This window comes from Sinocyclocheilus anshuiensis, unplaced genomic scaffold (genome assembly GCF_001515605.1).
Source record: "Sinocyclocheilus anshuiensis isolate Anshui unplaced genomic scaffold, SAMN03320099.WGS_v1.1 scaffold766, whole genome shotgun sequence".
NCBI lineage: Eukaryota > Metazoa > Chordata > Actinopteri > Cypriniformes > Cyprinidae > Sinocyclocheilus > Sinocyclocheilus anshuiensis.
Window position 1 is genome coordinate 1,135,371 of NW_015546060.1, and position 607 is coordinate 1,135,977.

A 607-nucleotide genomic window follows, 5' to 3' on the forward strand; every position below is an offset into this window, starting at 1 on the left:
GCTCTTCCGCCTCCTTCTGGTCAGCACCGGAAGTGCTGTTGGGCTCGGTGAGGAGCGCCGTCGTTTCGCTGATGACCTGCGCGCTGTCCTTTGCAGGGGTCGTCTTTACGGCGCCGTTCTGCACCGGGAAAGCGGCCTCTAGAGCCGAGTAGAGGAACTGATACTGCTCCTGTGGGGAGTTTAGAAGTACTTTAGCATTTTAATGTGCAACACAAAGCGTAATATAACTTGTTCATTGATTGATTGATGAACTTTTATGTGATATACATTTGCAAACGACAATGAATTTTATTTTAGAAAAATTTGTGTCTGCTCAATTGTGCTCCTTCCTGCAAAAAAATTATCTCTATGAAGAATTTCAGTCAGGTTTCAACTGACAGTCACCACTGATAAACTACCACTAAATATTGTAGAAACTTAATTGGCTGTAAAATTGCTTTGCAATGATTTGTATGATCAAAATCAACTGCCAAATAAACTTGACTTTACTATTTAGCGCCCAAACTCTGGAATAACCTACCTAACACTGTTTGGGAGGCAGACACACTCTTGCAGTTTAAATCTAGATTAAAGACCCATCTCTTTAACCTGGCTTACACATAACACA

The 607-nt window shown here is 41.7% G+C and overlaps 1 protein-coding gene across 1 annotated transcript in view; it reads right to left on the reverse strand.

Moving 5' to 3' along the window:
• The window catches only part of LOC107699432 (receptor-type tyrosine-protein phosphatase C-like), a 34,228-nt gene that overhangs the window by 1,324 nt on the left and 32,297 nt on the right, over positions 1 to 607 (reverse strand). Inside the window, exon 40 of the mRNA XM_016500687.1 lies at positions 2 to 169. Coding sequence (XP_016356173.1) covers positions 2 to 169 — 168 coding nt within the window. The remainder of the gene's footprint in view (position 1; positions 170 to 607) is intronic.